At 45.7% G+C, this 24,393-nt stretch overlaps 2 protein-coding genes across 2 annotated transcripts in view; one reads left to right on the top strand and one right to left on the bottom strand.

The window, feature by feature from the left end:
- Positions 1 to 24,393, top strand: part of LOC144149195 (uncharacterized) — an 85,956-nt gene that overhangs the window by 12,684 nt on the left and 48,879 nt on the right. The window lies entirely within an intron of this gene.
- Positions 424 to 17,917, bottom strand: LOC144149184 (uncharacterized). The gene is made up of 4 exons (XM_077680715.1): positions 17,714 to 17,917; positions 16,919 to 16,973; positions 14,909 to 14,961; positions 424 to 1,802 (listed from the first exon to the last, which is right to left on the bottom strand). Exons 1-4 carry the CDS (start codon positions 17,729 to 17,731, stop codon positions 1,503 to 1,505), a joined length of 426 nt encoding a protein of 141 aa, XP_077536841.1. The 5' UTR covers positions 17,732 to 17,917; the 3' UTR covers positions 424 to 1,502.

Below are 24,393 nucleotides of genomic sequence, written 5' to 3'. Positions count from 1 at the left end.
GAGTTCCAGCTTAGAATCGGCGCAAATGCATGTTTTGCGTTGTTGTCAACGTGCGCTCAGACGTTTTATCCGGGTGAAGGTGAATGCCAAAGCTGTCGTTCCTCTTCAGTGCCAGCGCGTATAATCTACATATCAGACATCTTACAGCAATAGCCAGATGTCACCGCAGTCGACAACAGGCCCAAGCTGGCTGTCAGCTCTTCCACTGGTCAACTGATGGATTTTCTACGCTTTCTCTTCGGCGGAAGCACAGCGTAGCCCCTGTCGCCTTTCCCAGCTTTGCCTCGGAGCTCGACGGCGATGGCTGGGAATTTGTTCGGTGCTTTCTCGGCCCCACGTAAGATAAGCACCGCCCTTTCTGATGTACTCATTCACGCCCCACCCCCCCAAAAAAAATCGGAGGAAAAAACGGGACATAAAAGGGACAATTTGTAAATTTATTTCTGAACGAACAACGCACGGTTTCTTGTCGAACAAAATTCAGAAGACCTCCGAGAGGTACGATCTTTCAGTTTAAACACTTTTTTTATACGACCTGTGGGGTCCATTCAACAACAACAAGAACAAGTAGAAGAACAGTGTTCACAAAGGTAGGAAAATTAACGACACCGTGCTCACGGAGCGAGATCAGATTATTTTGCAGAACAAAAAAAATGAGAATGAGAAAGAAACGCATGCCGAAAGCAAAATTTTATTATTTCATGAAACCGAAAAATAACCACTCGCTTACGCTGGTTATTCGCGAAGCATGGGGGGATTTCAAAAGAAACTTTTTGCGAAGTGGCCTGCCTTCAATGCATAGGTTTATTCGCTTCAATAAGGAAGTACTGGCACTTGCCGCAAAATTTCAAATATGGAAGTGTGTTTTCGAATTTTTTTCAGCTCGGTGTCCACCAATTATTGCTTAGTATATCCTTTAGCGTACATCTATCTTAAGATATGGTGGCGCGGAATCAATAATATATACCCTGTTCCCAACTATCAAAAATATTTGCAGTCATAGATAGAACAGCTTGCATAAAATTCCGAATAAATTGCCTGAGAAGAATGATACGATCCAAACTAATTTCTATTAGCTAAAACAAGAGAAAAGGCGCAAATCATAGAAGCAATAAGCAGAAAAGGACAAAATTAAGGGACAAGTCACCATGGCCCGCTGAAATTCACAAAATTAGTGTGAAATTATTATTTAAATTCCAGCTTTGGACATTCAAAAGGGACCAGTGTTCAATAAAGCGAGGACGCTTCACAACTGGGTTAGGCATCAGACATGTTACATATTAGAAGAACATTAATATAAACATAATTCAATGTCGAGTATGTGTGATATGTACTGAATGGCGCGCAAAACTCCCGGACCATGCCGTAGATATATGAGGGGGCCAACACGTGCCACAGCCAATTCTTGCTGCACTGTCTCCACGCCTCTCCACCGCGGGATCGCTAAGCCTTGATGTAATATAAAAGCTCTAGCCTATTCTGCTTCCAGTTCGGTGGAGTAGTTACAAAGACACTGCCGAATAGTTTTGCTTGCTTGTAGGAATGGCAGACAGGCTGACAGAATGATCCGCGGCTCTCGGATCGATGAGCCCCGGATCGTAACCGAGACCATCGTCAGGCTTTACTGTGGATGGGTTTCGGGCGCGGAGATATATTCCGTAGTTTCGATACTGTCGCATGCAGTAGACCGGGTTAATCACCAGTGACCAAGGGTAAAGCACGCAGTAAAAATAGCGAGGCTGACTGACGACCATCGACGGCTGAGGAGCGCTGGCCCGGTCCACTTCTTTGGTCAGTGGCATCTGCACACAGCATGACAGGAAAGCGAAATTCAACACACGCATCTATATTGACTTGGCATATAAAGAGACCCTGCAACACTTTCATGAACTTATTTCGAAATCTTAGGTGGTTGCAGAACGTATTCAACCTACACATCCAGTACTTACATTAGGGGGTAGCAAAGTCGTTCTTCGACCGCTGGAATACGTCCCTACAGGGGTGTAACGGCTATTGGCTGACTTTCCTTTAGTTTCAGCAATGGACACATTCGATAGCCACTTTAAAAAGAAAGCCAGCAAAGCAAAGCAGGGACGGAAGGCGTATCTGATTGATTGATTGTAGGATTTAACGCGCCGACGCAACGCAGGCGATGAGGCGCGCCGTAGTGGAGGGCTCCGGATTAATTTTGACCACCTGGGGTCTTTATCGTGCGCCGAAATCTCGTACACACTGGCGTTTTTACTTTTCGCCTGGAATCGAACCCGCGGCCGGGAATCGAACCCGCGACCTCGTGCTCAGCAGCGCAACGCCTTAGCCACTGAGACACCGCGGCGGGTGGAAGGCGTATCTGCTACGACGAGCAAATCACGCAGTACCGCTCCGTGCTGGCAATAACCATAGCTTTCGCAAGGCTTCCAGTCGTGAAGGAAAGGGTGAAAGCGTTTATCGGAAGCGTTGCATGCTCCCATTAAATCAGCTTGTGTATACCTATGAATGTTTGTAAGACTATGTTCAGACTACTGACAAAACAGCCATATCGTGAGCTATGGATGTAAATAAACGGCGTGCCACGGTGTTAGTTAGGCTGAGACGTGAAATGAGGTCATTTTTTAAAGATATTACGACAGTGGCGGCAACAGTCTGAATCAGGCCTAGGGCTCAAAGAATCAGTTAGGGGAAAAGTGTATGTAAATGAGCAACCATTTAAATAAAGGACTAGATAAATTCATTGAAAGACGCACTCGGGGGTTACGTAACACCGATGGACTTATTTGTTCGGACGCCTCCGTGAGCCGTCATCGGCAAGATTTCTCTATCCTACTTGCGTGCTTTGAATGCGAAAGCGTGGCTTACCATTGTGACGGGTAGCTTTTTACTACCGCACACCCGTTGACACAGCAGCCACGTTTTTCACCGTCCTCAGTCTATCTTAATCCACCCTTTTCCGATTTAACCTATTTTTATATACCCTAATTCCCCTTTATTTACATTAATTAATGTTAATACATCTCAATTCCTGCCCTAATGTATCTCAATCGTTAATAAACCTGAATACCTACATTAACGCACCTTAATCAATGTTAATCTACGTAAATACCCCTTTACATTATTCTAACCATAATAGAGATTACTATCAATCATCAAAGAGTCTTTAACTTTGGTAATCCCTATTATTCTTTTGTATCTGGCTGGCATGCGCTGGTTATCTTAGGCCTTCGTTGGGTAGCGTCGTTTTTTGTACTATTCATGTCGACACCACCGGCGTCATTTAAAGCCACTTCCCAATTATGCGCATATGGCTTTCGCCTCAATAAAAGAGTCCGTAAATTTAAACGCGTAAAATGAGGAGCGTCTAGGAAGCACCTGGAAGTGCTGGTTGCGTATGTAGCCTGTACGAGGAGTTTGGTTCTTTGAAATGCATTTTGAAAAGCCATCAATAATCAGGGGTTGTCGTTGCAATTCGAACCCGCACACTTTAAGCTAAACAGGACTGTTTGAAACATAGCAGATAACATAACACAGAACTGTCCTTTCATGATCATTTTTGTCACATGCGATTCATAGTGAACAAGTCGCTGCTATCGGGGGGACTTAATTCATTGCAGCTGCTGCACTAAGTGCCTGCATAACCACATGGAATAACAATCAAGATATAACCTAGAGAAAAGGTTCATTTTCATGGAAGGAGGAAAATACTCATTTTGTGCTTAAAACATATCCAACTCATTCGTTGTGCTGTACCAGTTATCAAGATCTTATGATGTAATATTTCTACAGACCCTTAGAACCGGCCCCTCTTTGAGTTTTTACCCATTATAACTTACGCGAAGTTGAAGCGGTGCCACCATAACATCCGGGCTTATTTTCAAAAGAGCATTTCACACTTGAGAATGAAAAGCAGATATGCTAGGTGCTTAGTTTTCTTTTGTCGGCTTTCTTGAACCATCTTTGAACGGGTCAAGAATTTAAGCAATAGAGCAACGCCATGAAGAAGGAACAAAAAGCAAGGAAAGGCAGAACACGTACCAGTGCCGACCCCTAACGAAGGCATTTATATAGCGACGACGTAATATGCACGAAAAGGCCACGTTGGAGAGGGGGAAAAGATGAAGAAGATGGGGTCGAGAGGCTAAGAAAGATCGCAATATGCAAATCCGCAAAGGAGTCAGTGTGCATGAGCAGAAAAATAGAGGATTCTTTACCAGGGATAAAAAGGAACAGTGTGCAAGCTAAGTCACGGAAGCGCAAAAATGCCGGGCGATAGAAGCGTGAAAAGGCAAACGCATTAGGAACAAATTTGACCACTCAAGAACTTTCGTTATTGCGGCAAAAAGCCGCCTCTGGGCTGCCTTTGGCGCCGCGGCTCCCTGGCGGCGCAAGACGCGCTCTTTTCTCATACGGCAAACGGTTCATACCTTCTCGCGTTCATCGTTACCTGTGTCGTCTTAACCCATTTGTTGAAAAAAAAAAGCGTGTGGCGACACTAATATCAGGCCAACTGTCGTTTCGGGAACAATTACCTTAATGGACATAAATTCATCGCGGTTGTTCACAGTCAGAGACCTGGGGCGGTATTCTCGAGTTATGTCCCTTTTGCGTCCCTTTCAAAAGTGCCCCTTTTGGCGAGCCCTGATTGGCTAAAAGCAAACAACCGGAAGTGACGTAATGCAAGCGTGGCAAACCTACTGCCAAGGCTTACTGCTTAACCGGAAGTACGTCACGATGAAAAAGACGCAAAAGGGACGTTTTCAAAAGGGACAGTTACGAGAATACCGCCCCTGGTCATTCAGTGTAAGGCATGCGGCTGTCCACCTCTCGAAAACTGCCTTGTCAGAAGCTAATCGAGAGACGAACGGGAGATACTGTAGAGCCTTGGTCATCTGAGAAAAAATCGCGTCTTGCGTTACCAAACAATCTGCAGCCGACTTTGGCGCCGAAGTAGGGTCTTGAATGGCTGAGTTTAAGTTTAGTGGTCCGCTTTCTGACACTTCGTTCAGCTAGTATAAACTACTGTTCGCTTTATCTCTGAAAAAAAAAAAACTTATTTTTTCTGCATGTCGCTTTCTACCCCGTTGTCCACTTGCCCAGTCTTCTTCCCCCTTTCCTGTCCTCCTTTCTCATGCATGTTCCTTCTTTGTCGCACTGAATGCCTTTACTGAGAGTCAGCGCTCCCGTTGTGTCTTTCTTTGCATTTGGACCATGCTTTTCAGTGCTGTTTTATAAAACAACTCGCAGAAGCCATGCAGTGCAGCAACGAAGATGTCAATGGCGCCAAACGTATATAAAGGCAGTGCGAATCAAAATTGGTCAATACGTGTGACAGCCCTTCCTTCGGTCGCCCCCAAACTTCATTTTCTCCTGTCAAATTCTTTAATAAAGTTCAGATTTAATCCCGTGCGATTTGCATTGGAATACAGCGTGGTTAATGTAGGGAGCAGGGAAGTCATAAAGATGAATGAAGGTGGGGAAGGGACGTCTGGTCCTCTATTATCCCCTTTTGTCATCCGTCCCCTCCTAAGCGCTGAACCACTTCTGTTCTTCAGTGCCTTTCCATTGCTTCGGAGGGATAACGAGGTTTAACGCGCCGACGCTGCACAGGCGATGAGGCGCACAGTAGTGGAGGGCTCCGGATTAATTTTGACCACCTGGGGATCTTTCACGTGCGTCGAAATCTCGAACACACGGGCTTTTTCGCTTTTCACCTCCATCATTGCTTGGCAGTGGGCGATATATAAACAAAAAAAAAAAATATATATATATATATATATATATATATATATATATATATATATATATATATATATATATATATATATATATATATATATATATATATATATATATATATATATATATATATATATATATATATATATATATATATATATATATATTACCCGCCAGTTACCCGCTTATGACAGGCTGTAGACGTTCGCGTCACGCCCCGGGGGTTGAAAAGGAGGTCCCCTTCTCCCCGTGTAGTCTGAGTGGCGCTGCCTATCACCCTCAAGGGTCAGATACAGTTGTAGTAAATAAAAATACCCCAGAAAGTGAACGAGTACACAGTCGCCCAGATAGCCGAATTGGTAAGGCATTCGAGGTCTAATCGAAAGGCGTGGGTTCGATCCCCACTCTGGCCACGTGTTTTTCTTTCTTTCTTTCTCACGTAATTAATAAAAAATAATAATGTAACGTCACTAACGCTAGAAAATAGTCTAACCATTCCCCTATGCCCTCTTTGGCGTTGTAGACTGCTGGCATTTATTTCTATATATATATATATATATATATATATATATATATATATATATATATATATATATATATATATATATATATATATATATATATATATATATATATATATATATATATATATATATATATATATATATCTTGGCAGCCAAGCAAGCCTCGGAAAGCAAAGGGGAGAATGTGTTAGGACATTAAAATAGTTGAAGAATTCGGAAATACAGACAGAAAGTGGAATGTCCGCCGGGTGGGATCCGAACCCACGACCTCCAGAATACGCGTCTGGTGCGATGACCACTACACTACCGGAGGGGCCGTTTCACCTCCACTTACTCGGGTATTTATGTTACGGTATTTTGTTTTCCTGCGCTTGGGGGTGGTAGCCAGCGCCACTCGGACTAGTCGGGGTGAAGGGAACCTTCTTTTTAACCCCCGGGCCGTGACTCAAGTGTCTACGACGTGTCGAGAGTGGTCGACCAGCGTTGAACCCTCTTAAGCTCCTTATGGCACCAAGACTGCCAGAAATGTAGCGAATAAGAATGGGAAGTGAGGGGCTCGTTGAATTAAGACAGAAATAAGGGTTGACAGTCAAGAAAGCGGTGTGTGTGTGTGTGTGTGTGTGTGTGTGTGTGTGTGTGTGTGTGTGTGTGTGTGTGTGTGTGTGCGTGCGTGCGTGCGTGCGTGCGTGCGTGTGCGCGTGTGCGTGCGTGTGTGTGTGTGTGTTTTTGGGCGCGTGCTTGCGTGTGTGTGTGTGTGTGCTTGTGTTCGTGCGTGCGTGTGCGTGTGCGTGCGTGCGTGCGTGTGCGTGTGTGTGTGTGTGTGTGTGTGTGTGTGTGTGTGTGTGCGTGTGTGTGTATGTGTGTGTGTGTTTTACGACATGGAGGGAATAATTGACAGAGCAAAAAAATCATCCCTAATGATAATGAGAGGAGAGGGAATAATGAATGACGTGGTTGGCTGCGCCAGCACGTATTATCGTGAGAAAGCATCATATATATTCCTGCTTACGAACCCTTGTCCAACACACCCCTACGATATATGCAGAACTCTGTGGGTATGTATCACTTTTCTATAACAACAGCCGAGACTGTAGGGTAAGTTCTGCAGCTTAGGCTTAAACTTGAGACGACCAAATTGTGATGCTTCTGGTATTTAAATTATTACTATATGTGACGTTTTTGACCCTGACACAAAAGAACCAAACGTAAGACCATGTGAACACAATTTCTCGTTCTGACGAATTGGCACACGTCTCACAGCTCGTCGCTTATCACTGCTCGCAGCTCGTCACAGCTCTACCTCTACCATCGACGCGTTTCAGGAAGCCCGTCACTATGCGATGATTTTTTCTACTCTTTCCAAGAAATATGGGCCCAACAGTGTACTTAAGAGCTAATTGTGGGTAATTACATTTTACACGCCATAAAAAAACAGCTGGTAGTGGCGATTACGAAAACCACAATTGCGGCTGTTCTGACTACAGCTGCCGGGGTTGTCAAGTATTGCTAATTACGGGGCGATCCCACGGCCTTAGCCTCGCAGGATTGGTTAACATGAACATCGCGCTTCTGATTTTTAACTTCATGCGGGCGGGTAGCTCTTTTGGATTGCTTTAGGCGTATTTTAAACCGTTTCCCGGTGCCGGTGATTGGCAGCCCGATAACTTGACGCTTTGGCAGTACCGCCAAGTTTCAGGCAGGGTCGGTTTGTATTTGAACACGCCTTGTCCACTGTGTTCGGTATAAGCTACAACTCGGAAAAGAGTGAACCCACCACGTGGGCTCAGTGGCTAAAACGTTGTGCTGCTGAGCCCAAGGACGCAGGTTCGACGTCTGCCGCGGTGGCCGCTTTTTTGATGGAGGCGAAAAGTGAAAACGCCCGTGTGTGGAGATTTCGCTGAACGTTAAATATCCCCAGGCGGTCGAAATTATTCCGGAGCCCTCCACTACGTCGCGCCTCACGGCGTTTTACACCCCAAAAAGCTTGAAGAAAGAAAAATTTAGATAAGAGCAAGCAGCTGAAGAATAACCGTCAGCGGTAAATGCAGTAAAACTCGTCAACATCGTGACCTTCACGCTCAAAGGCAGCAATCCGTGCTTATGCTGCCTCCCCCTCACGTTTACGCGCAAAGGCATGAAGTGAAACCCCATGATATACGGCGGAGTGAGGGAGGGGGTGGTTATTCGTCTCCGTGCGAATACCCCCTGAAGTGCACGCGTTGCCGGACTGAGAACTCGCTCGAAATTCAGTGGCACTGCAGGATGCGGAACGTCATGCTTGTATTACGTGATGCCGCGGCGCAGAACAAACTTTCTCATCAGCCGAATTTGATTTCTGGCGGCACGGATTGGTCACTCGAGTGCATTAAAATGAAGCTAAAACACGGGATAATTCAGCACAAATTTCCTACCGCAGTCCCGCTTTCTCACTTTACAGGTTGAAATTATCTCCCTGAACGCCCAGATGAAGTTTTGCGCCCTCACAGGGTAATTCAAATCTGATTTTGGACTTTGCCCCCCACCTCCTTATTTCATAAATGAATTCTTGTAGGGTACATTCACAGTGATGCGTTTCTAAGGGTCAAGTTTAACTTTCTGACCTCACCCAACATTTCATTCCTCAAGTTTAATCTTTACAAGCTCTACAATTTAATTGTCAAGAACGGAACTAGACTAGTTTACCAGATTGAACGCACTGTGAATCCTTAGCACAAACTTCCACAGGCCACATGCATACAAAAACTGTATTTTAAAGTCTTCCCTCAGCCCTTCAATCATATCCATCTCTTCAATTTCCCGCACCTCTTCATAATTACCACGCACTTTAAAACGGCCCCAAAGACAAAATACGAGACTGTTTTATTCGAAAGAATTAATGTTTTATAGTGCCCTCAGCGCATGTCCAGCAGAAAACGATGCTTTATTAAAGCGAAGCTTTCTATGTCTCACTGATGGCACATGTCGTATTTAAAACGCACTGCAGAAGAGCCTGCTTTCTCTGGCGATGATGGTGATCGTGGGTGAAGTGAAAGAAAAAAACGCTTCCCGTGGCCCCAATTAAACCTGGGTTCTTTGCGTTATGAAACCGACGTTTATCCGATTACGCCGTCCGACACGGCCGAAGAAGTTTGGAGTTATAGAGGGGAGCAAGGGCATGCAAAATTAGAAAAATAGTGCACCCCTCCATCTAACGACGACGATGGTTGAACGCACAGCTTTCTCTGTGCCAAATTTAATACTCATTCATCTTTGAATCACGCCGTCTACCGTGCTAGCAGCTAATTCAAGATGGCGGGCTGCTCTTAAAAACATGTCTGCGCCTGTATCCTTTGCCTTCCCGCTCTCTGCCTCCCCTTCGTTGCCGAATCTTCTTTCTTTAATTTTCTTACATAATTTCCACGAATGTCCTTCGGCCAATCCTTTCCTTATTCATTTGTGCTGATTTTGTAGTTGGTGAGCTCTATCTGCTACCGCACCTTATTTTCTGGCAGTTTACTTATTATCTTTTTACTCCCGCTCATACTCACCTTTTTCTGTAATTATTCACTTTTCTTCTTTTAATCCAAATTAGTTTTTTCTCTTCTCTCAGTTAGCGCCCATTTCCTGGCCAATCCCCCTGAGTGGGTACGAGCCATTTTTTGCTGGACCAACAACAACAACAAATTTAATGGTGACCGTGCTGTGCCAGAGCGCCCGTGCCACATACGTTGCACGGGGCGACGCGGCGACAGCGGGGCCGATTCACGCCTCGACCAAACCAGACTAAACCACCTGCGGCCGACTGGCACAAACTTGCATCGCCGCAGAGTCACCTCTCCTTTTCCCGTCGTGGTGGCTCGGCCGAATTATGCATCGGGCGAACGGCCGGCAACCGACATGCCACAGTGCCCGGAGACAGCTCCGCTGATGCGGCGACGGCGTCGCCTTCCCTTTCTCCGTCGTGGCGGCTCGGCTGACGCAACCGCTTCGCCTCCATTCGTCGGATTTCAAACTTCGGCCAGCGAGAGTCCTGATTGGAGCGATTCAAACCGCTCGCGGCGACAACGGGCTCCCGGGGAAATAAAAACCCTCCCGAAGGCACAGCGAGCGCGGCACTTATCGGAGGCACTTTTCGGAGGCACCGAGTGGAGAGGTGCTGTCGCGTTTGTGCGAGCCATGTAACGCCTTTGTTAGCCTTGCACATGGTGTATATAAATGTTGCTTCAACTTTACGTCGGCCCGAGAACTTGATCGCTGTGCTCTGCGCCACGTCGATAGCGGACTGATCAAGGCAACTTCGCTACACCGGTAACATCACTCGGATGGCCAGTCGCAACAACGGCCAAGTTCAAAGCCGCGGCGATCAAAAGTCCAGACAACGTGCGAGTCAAAGTCAAAGCTTAACGACTAAAAGTCCGAACCCTCTGTGAGTCAAAGTTCAAATTCAGATAACATCAAAGTAATCTCCCTAGAAAGCTTCGCGTTCAACCACCGCCGTCGTTAGACAGAGGGGTGCAGGATTTTTTAACTGGGAAATTTCCCAATTTAGGCCAAAATCGCAGTTCTCCCACTAGATCGTGTGCCTCCAGACGTCAGCGACGACGCATCCAGGGCAAGTATTTAAAACAAATTTCAAGTCGCGGCTGGATTATACGCTTCGTTTACTTTGCAGTAGGGGCGTGGTCTGCGGGGCCTCTAACACCTATGCCGTCAACGCCGCGCTACGGTCCCACCCGCTACACGCTTTGCAGTGGCAGCGGCAGCAACGTGGACCATCCCAAATAATCTTTGTAATTACTTGTGCAACTTTTAAATTACTCCACAGAGACGTACGCGATTTCGGGATAATTTTGTTAGCCGTTGCAAAATTTGCGAATCCACGCCGTCACCTATTGCGCAATCACGCTGTAGCCTAACCGATCCGATGGGCGGGTTGTTCTAAAACTGTTCTATTTCGTGTGCCTTGCAGTCGGGCGTAGTGGGCTAGCTGTGCTACCATATAATCCCTCCGTGGGTTGGGTGGGTGGTTGCGACTGTGACAAAATAGCGCCGTGCGCTTCATAAGGCGTTGTTAGTATTGTTAGCTGTTCTAAAACCGTGCGAGATCCCCAGCGTGTTAACAACAAGAGACGATGAGGCTCTAAGGGACGGGGTGGTTTGGCACGCCGTTGTGGTTGTCATCGTACGGGGTGGTGTTACCGGAGGACAGAATTCCGGCTGTGGAGCCTGAAGGCGGCGACTTTATTTGTGCATGCACAGGTGTCGTCTCCAGCTAACTTGTACACCGGTTGGCAGATTGGTGTGGGTACAACTGCAGGGGGTGTACCCCGCACCTCCACCACAAAATTACACGAATACGACAAAGAAAAATAGTACTATCAGTGCAGAAGTTGGAAAGGAAAATAGTACTATAAGTGCAGAAATGGAGAAATGCGTACAGTAAAGGGACAAGCCGACACAACCCAAAATGCGGAACGTCCACACAGGTCCTCTGCCTTCTCTTCTTCCAGCTCCGCATTCATTGTCAGGTCCATCGCACACACCTTGAAGGAGAGTGACCCTTAGCACAGTTCCGGGATCAAACTCTCGGCAATATGTTCAAACATGTGTCGAGCACATCGTCATGCTTAAATAAAAAAAAAAACGGCGCCGCTTGCAGTAGTAGAGCAAGGCTGGAGATAAAGCAGAGCTGGCGGCCCCTCTCCATTCGTCGGAGACCCGGCTGCTGCACCTCACGTCTATTTGCGAACGTGCTGCTGAAAGTTTTCCATGACTGCCAGGCCCGGATCATTTTGTCCGCAGGCTTTCACACCTCTCCCACGGTATACCGCGTTAGCACGCTCTAGAACCCACGGCAAACGGCTTCGCGAGCTCGGCGTCTGTAGCGCGAGCTTTGCTGTGCTCCCCACTTCAGGCTCGAATGAACGTGAACTGGCCAGGGGAACAGCACGCGAGAAATTGCGCCACGAACACTGGGCAAAGTGTTCTCGAAGGATGAGCTGGCTGACGCCGGGCGCTCCTCACGAGGCTCACACCCCCCGCGCGCTCGGTGTTTTTTGTTTGTATTTTTTGCGAGTGCCTCACGTGGCGCAAGTCCACGCGCAATCCTGGATGACGCCGGGTGCTCCTCACGACGTGCACGCTCACGTGCGCTAAGGTGGGCTAAATTTTCTGGCAACGCTTCACGGTGGAACTAGAAGCTCAAACTGCTCTGCTTCCGAAATTGGAAAACTTCACGTCCCGTAGAAAATGCCCTGACAACGACGTGTACAGGCGCGAGCTTGGAAAGTTTGCCTGGGGATCTTGCACTGTCCTTCACCTTCAACAATGGTAACAACGCCTTCTGAAGCACCAAGTCCACTTTTTTCAAAGTCAACACCACCCACTTAATCTAGCGAGTGGTTATGTGGTTGCACAGCTGGCACACTTCACGGTACCACGGATGGTGCACGGCACACGCCATTTCGGATTGCTAGATCATGACTGCACATTTGCTACCGGCGTGGATTGCGAAATTTTTCGGCACCCAACAAAATTATCTCGAAGGCGCGCACGTCGCTGTGGAGAAGTTTAAAAGTTTCACAGGTAAATTACAAACTATATTTGGGACAGCTCTGTTGCTGCAACTGCTACTACACGGCGTATAGCGGATGTGTCAGCAGTGCGGCGTCGACGTCCTAGACGTCAGAGGCCCGGCCGGCAACGGCTCTATGGCAAAATACACGAAACGAAATAGCGCAGCCTGGCCATGGTTAAGTATGGTAACTAGGGCTGTAGTGGAGGATGAAGCGTTTTTCGTTGCTTCGTTTACCGTTTTCCTCTAGATGGCGCCGCGATATCGCCCAGGCCTGCTGTCCGCACTCGCTTTGTTTTTGGCCAGATTTGCACCTGGCTTATTTTTGTTAATGCTGATAGTAATCGTTTCGTGAAACATTGGGCATGCTCGACAAACTCGGCCACGTAAGACAGAGTCGTTTATGCTAACTGGTCAGCGTCGTTTGAAAAAACCTCAATGCGCCCGACTGCTGTGCAGCTATAATAAGCATAGTGCGCGCAGTACGCACTGTTACTTGTACGTTTACGTGCTCGTTCGTAACTTCCGTTGTGTACCTCACCATTGTTACTGCTATAAAAATAATATACATTAAATTTAACCGCAGATACCTCTTTCTGCAAGCTTATAAGCGCTGCCTAACTTGCATTTCCTTTTGCCGGTTTCAGCCAGTCGCATAGCGGCCCAGAATTCGTCGTATGTTCTAGTGCGGGAAATGAGCTAGTGGGCCGCATGGTCATTCTCTTTTTTCTAATTATATAGCTTATTTCAGTGAAGGTTTCGTTAAAAGTGGTGTCAGTTTTATTCTACGAGGCAATCTTTCGAATGAATCATACTGGCGTTTTTTATTTCTTGGCCCTAATAATACCATTTAATTTTATAGCAATTTAATACATAAGCATCTCTTTCGACTTGAATCACCAGCCGAAACATTTCGAATATGGGGGCATGTGCCTTCTCTCCACGGTGATTCCCTTCTTTTTGCTTTTTTTATGCTCATCCCTCTTCCTCATCACTTTGTTGCCACAGTATCCGTTCACACTTCAGCGTGCAAGTAATTAACACCCCATTTAGAATCCCTTAAGGATTTGCCACGCCGTCGCTGAATGAGTGGAACTCACATTTTGCGTTCGCGATTTCTCCTTCAATTTCATCCCAAGCACGTATCAATCCTGTGAACAACTGAAAGCCACGTCCCTGCGTGGCTCCATTAGCAGCGTTCACATTTTCCACGCATTAGACAGTTACATTCTTACCAGTGACAGCGCCACAGCACCGCATGGGTTCCTGTGGCTCTCTGTTGCCCTGTGGCTCTCTCTCTCTGCGGACCGGCTGCAAAAATGTTTGCCAGTGTGCGCCATCTATTGTTAACCCAATAAGGCATTTACAGACGTACCATTCCGACTGAAGCGTCATGGTGCGCTATAGCGGGGCTATTCCCGTTATGGGACAGATGTAAGTTCCCGTCGGCCGACCTCTATTCTCCTCCCACTTCCTTTTATTCTCCACCTTCTCTTCTCTCCACCTTTTCTTTCCTCCTATCACTCTGTCCTTCTGTCCACTTTTCCCACGTCTTCCAACCACTAACAGCGACTCCGGTTATTGGTGAAATAACACTAGTATACTCCTAGCACGTTAAAACATTTCACTTGGACTAAGTGAAGCACATTCGGTTGCGCGTGCTACTCAAATTTTCGGGCTGTACGTGGGGTTTACTTGAAAGCCCCTCTTTCTTTGTGTGGAACCTGAGAGCGGGAAACCAGGTTTGTAAACATCTGCGATGATCACGAGGGCGTCCAAACGGAGCCGTGAGCCGTGTTGTTGCGTAACAACGAGGACTTTGGTTTACCTATCCCCCACACTCATGGAAGTTTGCGTTATCCATTCAGAAACAAAACTGCAGACAACAACATGTTCATAATCATTCGAGTAATGGTCAGAATACAGCAACGGAATTAATTTAGGCAACGAATATGGGGCTCAAACATTTAGTTTTTTTTTCCGAAATCGACATAACACTTTGCTATTATTTGCAAGATTCGTGAACATACAACACGAAAAAAAAGAAAATTCTGACGAAAGGTGCAAAAACCGGTTTGGCACAAACGCTGGGTGAACTTACGGTGTTTATGTACTGACGAAGGGCTGGGGCAGCTGCCATCTGAAGGGTAAAGGCTGCAACGCCAAAGGATCGTTTATGAAGTCGTCAGAAATATCTCCTCAAGCATACGCGCTCACACTTTGATATAGTCATGCTTTTAAGAATGGCATCGCTATGTTTTCGAGTGACAGCTTTCGCGTAAAATGGGGTGACAGTTGTTGTATGGGAGAAAATACATTTCTGCGCCAGGCACGTTGCTTGCGAAAAAAAAAAAATTGGCCGTGTATCTGTTCCTTTCATTGCAAATGCCGTCAAAAGACGATAGTCTTTGTCGACATTTCCCAACTAAATTCCTCCCTTCGCTTTCCCGCTCACCTCTCCTGCTGCTCCGCTTCTGTCCCGCTCTTACCAAGGTAAGCAAGCCAAAGGTTTGCTCAAGTTAATTTAGATTTACCGCTTTCCACTGCTCCAGACGGGTGCCTCGATGCCAGCATGTCTCCGTACGCCGGAGACGCGCGTGATTTGGAGCGCCAAACTTCAACGCTTATAGAACCACGTTGTCCTACTCCACGTGCGTTCCAAGGAGACAGTGAAACCTATCTAGTGAAACCTTTCGGAACTGTTGCCGCTTGATTTCTTATAATGCCGCCAGAAGCTATAGTGGCGCGGCGACAGCAGGCGACGGAGTTAAATCTTTTTTTCTACACTTGATGTAGTGTTTCATTTCGCAAAAATCAAGCATCCATGAATTTTTTTATAAAGAAACACTGTGAATATCACTCGTTGATTGATTTTCCGTCTGATAATGGCGTAATGACTTGTTCTTGTTCAGCAATGTTGACAAGTATGAACATTATAACCGGATTTGGACGTTCAGATTTCGCTGTCAGTATAAAAGACTATTGCGCAGATTTAGTTTCACTTTGGCCGGGTGGCTGAGTCGAGTCACAGACAGGCATACAGACAGACCAAAAATTCTAGGTTTAAGTAGCCCACGGAAGACTATCGTCTTTAAAAGCTGCAGGATTCCGTACTGTACACGCAATGTGAAACTGTGTATATCATTAAAAATATGCTTAACATTGTTCTAGCTTTTTTAAAGACGATAGCGTTTCTTGGGCTACTTAAACCCAGAAATTTTGGTCTGTCTGTCTGTCTGTCTGTCTGTGACTCGATTCAGCCAACCGGCCAAAGTGAAACTATGTTTACGCAATAGTCTTATATATTCACACCAAAATCTAAACGACTAAGTCCGGTTTATACGTTCATACTTGTCAACATTCTTGAACAATAACAAGATTACCCAAATATAAGAGATAAAGTTAATACACAAGGAATATTTACAGTGTTCCTTTATAAAAAAAATCATTGATGCTCGATTTTTGCGAAAAGAAATACTTTATCCACTGCAGAAAAAAAAAATCACTCCGCAGTCGCCTGCTGTCGCCCGCGCCACTATACTATAGCTTTTGGCGGCATTTTAAGAATTCAAGAGTCAACAGTTACAAAACGTTCCACTAGATAGGTTCCCCGTTCTGCTTGGAACCCACGTGGACTAGGGCAACGCGGTTCTATAAACGTTGAAGTAGGGTGCCTCGATTCATGCGCGTCTCCACCGTACGGCAGCGCTGGCATCGAGGCACCCGGCCTGGAGCAGTGGAACGCGGTAAATTTAAATTGGCTTGAGCAAACCTTTAGCATGTTTACCTTGGGAGGAGCGCGGCGCAAGAGGGCCAACAAGAGAGGTGAGCGGGGAAGTGAAGAGAGGCATTTACTTGACAAACGTCGACAGAGACTATCGTCTTTTGTCGACATTTGCGACGAAAGGAGCAGATACGCCGCCAATTTTGTTACTGCTCACATGCGAGAAATTTATATAACAGAAAAGTACATTATCTTTCAATACGCTACTTAAATATCTGCTACCGTAATAGGCGGGAAAAGTAACATCCTTTTTCAAAAACTGGGTACGTAATAACACACTGAGCTTATAAAAGCAACTATTTCGGAAATTCGGGCTCCTTTACTTACCGAGGAAGAACGTCATATTAAATAGGATTTCCCCACGCACTCCACTCCGCTTAGCCTGCAGACAGAAATTTCCAGCCCGAGAGGGTGAGAAAACAGGCAGGCAGACTACACCGCTAACACTGGATTTACTTGACGGACGAACTGCTGGTGGATGGACAGACAGACAGACAGACAGACAGACGTACAGACAGACAGACAGACAGACAGACAGACAGACAGACAGACAGACAGACAGACAGACAGACAGACAGACGGATGGACGGACGGATGGACGGACGGACGGACGGACAGGCAGACAGACAGACAGACAGACAGACAGACAGACAGACAGACAGACAGACAGACAGACTCATTCTAGCTGAGTACCACATGAAAAATGCGACTGAACCATGGCACCGTCATAATGAGGGGATTCATGCCATTTTTTGCAGTTTGAAATTAATCATGAGAAGACGACGACAACGTAGCTTACATTGTGTCGATCATGTTATTTATAAACGTTCAGCATTTAGCAACGCCCGAAAGTAACGTATTGTGCGCTCGAACAATCGTCTGAATCGTCAGGTGCATGTCTTGGACTACGGCATAGGGGAAGTTTTTATATGCCCCACAGAACTAGGTGTCCCAGCCGTGCAACTGACGCCTTGTCAAACGAATTGACACTATTAGGTACAAGGGGTTTAGCTCTAAAATTAGGCAGTCATGTGAGAATCTAATTACGAGGTTGGGCAATTTGATAGACTATCTAAATTCCGGTGGGTAAGAAAAGAAACTCTGAAGGTTCTTGAAACTCACATTCTTGATTTTCATCATTGAGCAATGCGCGCGGTGGACATTCAAAATCCCAGAGAACCGCAGTATCTTCAGACCTGCGGAGCTGGTTTATGCGTTGAACTATTCTTAGCTGCGTGTGCTACCTGGACCGTTGAACAAACGCCGCGCCACATATAGGTCGGATCAGTCCTTCCGTACTATTATACTCTGCTTCACTGCCGCGAACTGTACAGGAAAAACAACCGCATAACGCTGCCAGCTGTTGACCCTCGTGGAGCAGCTGTTGTTGCAATGTTTTTAGCTTGGCCGCCATCGTGGCGGAACGAATACCAGAAACACCACGGCTACACTTGCGTCATAACATTTCGACTGGCAGCTGCGAATTTCCGTTTCTCCACACCAAAAGAACATCCAGAGAAACATAATGAACGAAATATCACGATAGATTCACCTCACAACGCCGGTTTATCGCTGCAATAGCCAAATCGTTGTAAAGTTAACACATAATTGTATTTTATACCCAGGAATACTGATAGAGCCCTTGCCTGTTTAAATGGGCCTGGACAAAAGCGCAGCTAGAACCAGGCTGCACACGAGTCTTGCGGTGGTATAAGGTCCTATGTTGGACAAAATCAGTGAGCGTTTCTCTCCCCCTGTGCGTCCGATTGTGCTTCGTGAACTTCTTGGCCCGTGGGAATTCTCTGGAATAGCATGTCGCGCCACGAAAGCGTTGTTAACATTGCTTTGGGACACTGGTCTCGATAAGAAAACACTGTAAATAGTCTATCATCCGATCTCATCTCCCCACCTAAGTGTGTGCATGCTCATATATATATATATATATATATATATATATATATACGTATATATATATATATATATATATATATATATATATATATATATATATATATATATATATATATATATATATATATATATATATATATGTGTGTGTGTGTATGTAGAGAGCAAATAAACTCGAAGATGGTAGCGAAAAAAAGACAAGACAACTTCGAACAAGGTAGGGACCACGATTGTTGCCAACGTTTCAGCAAAGAGACTTGCTTTCGTGAGGGCAACCCCACGCCTGGCTGGCACGCTTTATATAGGATATAGAATAGAATAGAAATTTATTTCAGACAACAAGAAAGATACAAGTTGCCTGGGGGGACCGGCGTAAAGGCACAGAAGGGCTGACAAAGCGCCGATTCACCCGATTACACACGCCTAAATCGCCAGTCATACATGAACATTCATTGGGTAAGGAAGAAAAAAAAGAAGAAGAAACAGAAAAGATACATCGCAATTGAGAAATACAAATGTTATGCCATTCGGCACTGAACATAAGAACATTGAAGATTGGTATGTAAAAACTTGAATGAATATCTCATAGACAGTTATCGTATAAGTAAAAAGGAACAAGTACAGTACGCTTGAGTTGCATGGGATGGGAGGAGGAATTAAGAGTGGGAATTTAGTTTTGGATTTGTAAAAGGTAGGCATGAATCTTTTTTTTAAATACATGAATCGAGGGGCTTTCCTGATTTAATGCGATTACAGTAGGGTGTTCATTTAGGATATATCTGGAATTAGGTATGTCAACTTTTGCGCACCGTAGTTGGTGCGAAGCTTTTCTTTCTTGTACGTGATATGCCGTAAATTGTGGCTGTTGTCTTTCTCGGCAAATTTCCTTGAAAATTCATTAGGGTTACATATAACGGCGTGGTACGCGACCGTAGCTAATTTTTTAAGTCGGATATAGTGAATTGTTAACAGTTCATGTTTTTGGAAAAGTTGTGCTGTATGTGAACGAAAGGGCAGCAGTTCAATTAAACGGAGAGCTCTTTTTTGTAACAAATAGAGATAGCTGAGGTTTGTTTTTGTCGTTGCCCCCCCCATAAGAAGGCAGTAGTGAAGATGCGAGTGTATTGTTGCGTTGTAAATTTGCTTTTTAACCATACTGGTTGTCGAGGTTTCGCCTGCCAGGACGCCATGGCGACAGGGGGGGGCGGCGTAGGAGTGGCCCCGGGAGACGGGGAGTGCAATAACTCAGAGGCTTCCGGGCCGGCCTTGGCCCGCGGGGGAAGGTCGAGGCACCGAAATTCTTAGAAACAGTCTCGCTCGGGGTTGCCACCGCTCATGGGCTTGTTGTGTTTGTTTTGTTCTAAGGGGGTGGGGAAGACGCGACGGGCTGGGGGCGTTGGAGCGAGGAGTTCAGAGCCGGACGCCGACGAGTGAGGTGGTCCGGTGTTTTTGAGACAGAAAACCCGGCATGTGGCCGAAAGCGTTTGCAAGTGAAGTGTGCAACCTTTGCGGTGTGTCGTAGAGTAAGCCAGCGTGCGGTGAATAAACAGCGAAACAGCCTTCCGTCCTGCAAGGAGTCCCAGTGTCCCCTCACGGGTTGTCACGAACCCAAGCAAAACGTGACTCTGGTAATAGAGAGTTTTAGCATAGCGTGCTCCGTCCGCTAACGCTACGGCGGCGGGTAGCGGGGCGCGACTGGGGAGAGCAAATTCTTCACGGTGGGGTGGATTAGTTCCGCGCGGCCCGCCTTGGCCATGCCCGCTCTTTCCCTCCGCTGAGGGGCAACCTCCTCGCACTCCCCGCGCGCGCATGCGCAGTCCGGTCCCGCTACCCGCTAACGTTAGCGTAGCGTACGGGAGCCGCTATGCTAAAACTCTCTAATAAGTGATGCAACGTACAGAGCATGCCAACTGCTCGGGCAATGCTGTTTCGTAAGTGGTTGATGTGAAGGGACCAGTCTAAATATTCATGAAAGAAGACACCGAGAAATTTGTGTGATGTAACGCGATCAATATGTTGTCCCTCAAAGCTAATAATCTTTTCGCTGCTATACGTTTTATTACGGGGCCAAAATACCATATACTTAGTTTTTTGGGGGTTTAAGTTTAATGTGTTTGCGCATAGCCAACTAGATAGATTTTCTAGCTACTGATTGGCTTGCGACTTAAGGACGTCAATATCTGGTCCAGAGAAAAATACATTGGTGTCGTCAGCATACAAAATAATGTGTGGTGTTAGAGGTATGTTTACTATGTCATTAATGTATATAATGAAGAGTAGAGGGCCTAGAATCGACCCTTGCGAAACTCCACATGTGATTTCGCCGAAGTGAGATGTCACATTGCCAATTTTAGTGTATTGCATACGGTTTTCTAGGTAACTTTTCACGATGTCTAAGGCAATTCCTCTTACACCGTATCTGGAGAGTTTTATCGATAAAATGTCATGCTGCACAGAGTCCAAGGCCTTTTTGAGGTCAAGAAATAACCCAACAGTAAATAGTTTATTTTCTATGTTGTCAATTATTTTATCTTTAATATTCAGTAACAGCATTTCAGTAGATTTTTTCCTTTTGAAAGCCATATTTATTTTGTACTATAATGTTCTTCTGCTCGAAGAAATTAGTAAGTCGCGAGTTTATTGTTTCTTCAATAACCTTACAAAAGATAGTTAAAACAGAGATTGGCCGGTAATTACCAAGATCATTTTCATCTCCTCCTTTAAAAATGACAGCTACCCTTGCGATTTTAAGTTGGTTGGGGAATGTTCCTGAGCTTAGAATAACATTGAAAATGTGCGATAGAGGTAAACAGACAACATGAGCGACTGCTTTAAGAGGTGCTGACTTTATTTCGTCCACACCGCAAGCACTACTATTCTTTAGTTTATTTAACAGGCCGTACATCTGTTGCGCTGTAGTAGGAGACATAAAAATTGATGAGTCCGAACAATTAATGTAGGATGTACACCTAACACTATTAGTCGATGAAGAGGCGCAAAAACCTGCCTTTAGAAAATAATTATTGAATTTGTTTGCTAGGAAAGTGCCCGAATATGGTATGCCCTCGATTACTATTTCTGATATTGTTTCTCTCTCGTTCTTGTTCCGTAGTGCATTTGCGGAATTCCATACTTTTCTAGAATCATTAAAGACACTGACAAACCTATTCCCATAATACAAGTTACGTGCGTGTTTAATATCGTATGTCAACTCATTTCTGATTTTTTGTACTCAGCTAACTGATCGATGTTTTTGGTTCGAATAAATAATGCGAATAGTTTGTCCCGTCCTTTTATTCTCTTGGGTAAAGAGGCATCAATACACGGTTTTCTAGTTTTTTGTGCCTTTTTAGCTGTTCTAGAGGAAATGCACTATCATACAGTTCCTTAAATAGTTTTAAAAAAATGTCATAGGAGAGAGTGGGATCATTTGTCTGCATTACAGGGTCCCAGATGGCTTCCTCAAGTAAATGCTCAAAAAAATCGATCTTTTCTGCAGATAATATTCTGCACGGAATAGGTGCGTGGTCTGTATGTTTGTGTTGCTGGGTTATGTAGGCTGAAAAAAAAGAGAAATAACGGCATGTGATCACTTATATCTGATATTAACACTCCGCCATCGGATTGGTCAATTTTAATATTCGTAAAACATACGACTAGTAACGTTTCGGACGTACTTCTTACACTTGTCGGTATGACAATATTACTTCGACAGCCAAAAGAAAGAAGTACATCAAGTAGCTTTTGAACAGAGGAATCCACCAAGAGCAAATTAATATTGAAATCACCGATAACGATGGTAGGTAGACCAACGCACGCACAATACTCTAGAATACTCTCAAGAATTGAAGGTGTTTTTTGCATATATAGCAACACCCCCTCCTCTTTTGCTAGTTCGCGAAACTGAGATGCAGTTGTACCCTGAAAAATTTACAACGGGGCATTCATTAGAAAATCAGGTTTCAGTGAATGTTAAAACGTCGAATGGATGACCTAAGGCATCTAAAAAAAGTTGACCGAATCATGCTTGTTCCCTAAACTTCGCGCGTTGAGATGAAGTAAAGAAAATTGCTTAAGAATAAGGCTTAAAGGAGCCATGAAGAGAAAACAAAAGTTTGTTTTATTCGAAAGATTAGGTGTTTCATAGTACCCCAAGCGCTTTCCCGGAAGCAAATGATGCTTTATTCACTGAGAAATAAGGCAATTTAAGCCAAAATTTCAAATCTCCCGCTAAAATTGCATATTTTGTCACGTGAACAATGGCGTCATACGAGCCGGTCCATGAAACAGATACTTAGTATGTCGACTCCATATAACACCCACACGCGGGAGTCGACCGAAACGGCGGCCATTTTAAAAATGCTAGTAAAACCTAGTGCACCCGCAGCCCTAGTCATGGAATCGCCTGATCCGGAGAACAAAACTCTCGCCAAGGAGCTCGGCCTTGCATTTAACAACCTCACACCACTTGAACGCTCAATGCTTCTTTCTAAGTGCACGAGCGGCAAGAGTTGTGGGATACGCTGTGGACGGGAAAGCGACCATTCCGCGATAGCCACAACAGACGAACGCCCAGCCGTCGGCACCGCTGCCTCGTCAGCCCCGTCGCGACGGACGAATACAGACTGGTACGCATGTGCCGTATTTTCAATTTCAGTAGCAGTATCGCTTATGCCAGTTGGCCGGTGTCGTGTATGGAAAGCCGTTCGCTCGAGCTCTCTGCTCCGACCAGAAAGATTCGAGTGTCAATGCGCGGTGTGTACGGCAATTTTTTTCCCCAAGGTCAGAGCGCTTTGAAAGGCGATTTGACGAAGTCGGTGACGAGCGCCAGCATGTCCGGGTCCCTGCCGTAATCACTTCCTCGGAAATGAAACGAGCACACTCGTATTTCCTTTAGCTCTCTTTCTCCTCCGTTTGCAAAGTTCACAAAACGTAGCCACTTGCTTCGCCGAGGTTCGTCGTTGGGCAGCACATGAAAGGAGATCTCACCGGCGGGGATGTCGCACTCCCTCGACGATTTGCCCGTACCCCGTACTATATGGACATTTCAAAACACAGCAACGAAATTTCATTGTAAAGTACTCGAACAAACTGAAGTTTTCAGTGGTTGTAAACTGTAAACGAGCTCGTAACGACAGCAGCAAGCCAACACGACCTCCATACCGAAACCTGTGCGACGAGTGGCACTATCTCGTTGCTGCTCTGTGTTCCTTACTCCCCTTGTTTCTATTTTTACCTTTGCTGGTTGGCGATATGACGGCCAACCTCCTGTGAAGGGATTACGATACCAAGCAAGGTCGCGGCTGTGCGTGCTGGGACGGTTCGTTGGCCCCGAAGAGCCTTGAACCCGAAAATTTGTCTACGCGACGGTGGCGACGGCGAGATGTCGAGTTCGGCTGGCGGTAGTTTCGTACGCATTGGCATACACGCTTGCGTGTTCGTTCGGAACTTCAACCGTTTACTCCACCGTTCTTTGTCACAAAAAGAATGTGCAGTATGTTTCACGGGCATTGAGCTCGCTATGCAAACTGTAAGCCCTGCCTAACATGCGTTTGCTTTTGCCGGCCTCCGCCAATCGCAGAGCATTCTCGAGTGACATCATAGGCTGTGTTGCGGAAAATGAGCTGGTGGGTCGCATGGTCATTTCCTTTTTTCCTAATTATGTAGCTTATTTGAGCGAAGTTTGCGTTATAGGTGGTGTCGTTATGGTTCTAACGAGGCAATGTCTCGAATGAACCAAACTTGTGTTTTCTCTTCATGGCTCCTTTAAAGATAAGGCCCTGCGTTGTCTAAATGAAGCAGCATCGCGATAACTACATGTTTTATCACGTGTAGGCATGTGCCTTTATGGCGTAAGAAAATTAGTGAAGTCCTGGGGCTACCTTATTCGGTCG

This window comes from Haemaphysalis longicornis, unplaced genomic scaffold, assembly GCF_048455015.1.
Source record: "Haemaphysalis longicornis isolate Haplotype H1 unplaced genomic scaffold, Haemaphysalis longicornis Haplotype H1 scaffold_1, whole genome shotgun sequence".
NCBI classification, from domain to species: Eukaryota; Metazoa; Arthropoda; class Arachnida; order Ixodida; family Ixodidae; genus Haemaphysalis; species Haemaphysalis longicornis.
This window is presented reverse-complemented; position numbering and strand designations above follow the sequence as displayed.